This window comes from Clupea harengus, chromosome 22, assembly GCF_900700415.2.
Source record: "Clupea harengus chromosome 22, Ch_v2.0.2, whole genome shotgun sequence".
Lineage (NCBI taxonomy): Eukaryota > Metazoa > Chordata > Actinopteri > Clupeiformes > Clupeidae > Clupea > Clupea harengus.
The window spans coordinates 7,490,528-7,493,027 of NC_045173.1; the positions used below are offsets into that span (position 1 = coordinate 7,490,528).

The window sequence follows — 2,500 nt, forward strand, 5'->3', positions numbered from 1 at the left end:
AGACAGCATCCATCCCCTCTGAGACAGTATCCATCCCCTCTGATACAGCATCCATCCCCCCTGATACAGCATCCATCTCTGATTCAGTGCATGCCCAACACTGACAGCAACAGCTTGAGTTGATTATGTCTCCCAAAAAAACGAAACCCTCCCAGACCCCCTCGCACCTCCCCTCACACTCCTCTAACCAGCATCTAGCAGCGACCCCTCCCCAGTCTTTCATGTTAGCGGGTAGTGCATAAATCATGTTTCTCCCGCTCATCTGTTTGCTGGTTGGGTGCCGTCTCTTCCTCACTCCTTCTCATTTCCCCTTGACTGACCGCCCCCTTTGCAGCGGAAATGAATTGGGCCCAGCCATGTTTACATTCCACTCCATTTTCCCCCATTTGCCCTACTCCGTTCTAATGCGTTTGACTTAATTTGCTTTGCGTTTGCTCAGCCAGCCTAATTCACACGTCAATCATTAGTCCGTGGCCTCCGAGTAGGGGAGAGTGGTTGGGAGAGGTGGACAACGCAGCACATCTTGCCAAATGTGTGTCAAAGGAAAGGCTGAGAGGTTGTGCTGGTCTGGTACACAGCTAACGCAACACTGGCACAACACTCTCACAATGTTCCAGGGACTGCATTATTAATACCCTGTGTGCATCAAGGTCAAAGAGCGGTTAGTACACTATCAAAGCTCTGCCAACGGGTCAACATAAATTATCAATGAAAACAAGCACACGCACGCACACATGTACACACACACACACGCACAAACACACACACAACACACACACACAGACACACAACAGACACACACACACACACACATACACTCTTATTTACACACACAAACACACACACACAACACCCGCGCACACACACACACACACACACAGACACACACACACACACACACACACACACACACACACTCACACTCACACTCACACACATCCGCACACAGGAATCTTTTGCTATAACCCAGAGGAGCACTATCCAAATCAAACCTGGGAATTAAAAGCTAAATTGAATGGAAAGTCTTTTCAAAAAGATCGAGGTTCAAGCCGTCTGGGTCTAATTCTTCCGAATGGAGGAAATAAACTGAAATGTGTTTGAAGAGTTTGTTGTAAAAACAGCATGACCCCAATGCTCACCCCGCTGCCTGCTCACACTAATGAAACCAGTACAGCAGGCTTTAGACGCACTGCAGTAATTTCACAGACAATTTACACTGAGCATGAAATCAGTTTTAACTGGATTTCTCGTGCGTCTGCACAACCCTTCCCATACTCAGGGCACACATTTTCTCTTTTTGTACACAAATAGATGTGGAAAATATGAAGTTGAGAGTCAGGGTTTTCTGCGGCGAGGTAAACTGCCATCGATTTCCCAGGACCTGATTTGGAGGCTGTTGATTGCGCAGCATGTGTGGCGATGAGAGGTTGATGTGATTTAGTGCGGGCCAAGCCTGCGCTGCAGAATGGAATTAGAGCTCTGGAGAGAGCAAGTGCTCCGAGCAGACAGACCACAGGCGGAACGTGCCTCTCAACATCTCAGACGCATTTGATGAGACATCAAGATCAGACCTGCGCTTTAGAACTGAGCACAGATGCAGTTTTCTTCTGTGTGTGTGTGTGTGTGTTTGTGTGTGTGTGTGTGTTTGTGTGTCTGTCTCTGTGTGTGTTTGTGTGTCTGTCTCTCTGTGTGTGTGTGTGTCTGTCTCTGTGTGTGTGTTTGTGTCTGTGTGTGTGTGCTTGTGTGTCTGCAGTTGTTTTTGTGACTGATGGGATGTGTGTGCATCGGTGAGAGTCTGTGTTCCTGTATATATCTTTGTGTAAGGTTGTGTGTGTGTTTGTGTGTGTGTTTTGTGCAGGAGCATGGCATCCCCACAGACATGGGCTACGCAGTGGCTCCTCATCACTCCGGGGTGTACCCAGTGCACCTGCAGCTCTACGAGTCCTGGAAGAAGGCCTGGGGCATCAGAGTGACCAGCACCGAGGAGTACCCCCACCTCAAACCAGCACGCCACCGCAAGGGCTTCATCCACAACAGCATCATGGTGAGTAGCTAGTGAGTGTCTGACTAGTTGGCACTAGTCAGACCCCAGTCACCGGCTTTTTCGATTGGACAGTTGGTGCATGTTAAATTGGCGGCGGAGCCCGTCAGTGAGAGAGATTACTTTCATTGGCTGTTCGGCTCTTGGTGATTGGACTGAACAGGAGAGGGCAAAATTTCATTTATCTCCAGCACCCGACACAGAAAAGCCCCTTAAGCCTGCACCTAGTAACCATGATGTCACCCGTTTAGTGATTCAGTTTCTCCTTATTTTTTTGCCCCTGCCTCTTCCTTTCTTCTTCCACAACCAAAAGACCAAGAGCTGACGACACCAGTGCCACTTGCTACTTCTTATCAGACATATTCTCCATTAGAAGTAGCTATATTAGGAAACGAGAGTGAGAGTGGTGTGAAAATGGCAAACACTACTTTGCAGATCTGCAGTCCTAGTGTTATTTCC

The 2,500-nt window shown here is 48.3% G+C and overlaps 1 protein-coding gene across 1 annotated transcript in view; it reads left to right on the forward strand.

Annotated features, from left to right (window-relative positions):
- Nucleotides 1-2,500, forward strand: part of ndst3 (N-deacetylase/N-sulfotransferase (heparan glucosaminyl) 3) — a 49,715-nt gene that overhangs the window by 19,553 nt on the left and 27,662 nt on the right. The window contains exon 5 of the mRNA XM_031559981.2: nt 1,859-2,044. Within this exon, the coding sequence (XP_031415841.1) occupies nt 1,859-2,044 (186 nt within the window). The remainder of the gene's footprint in view (nt 1-1,858; nt 2,045-2,500) is intronic.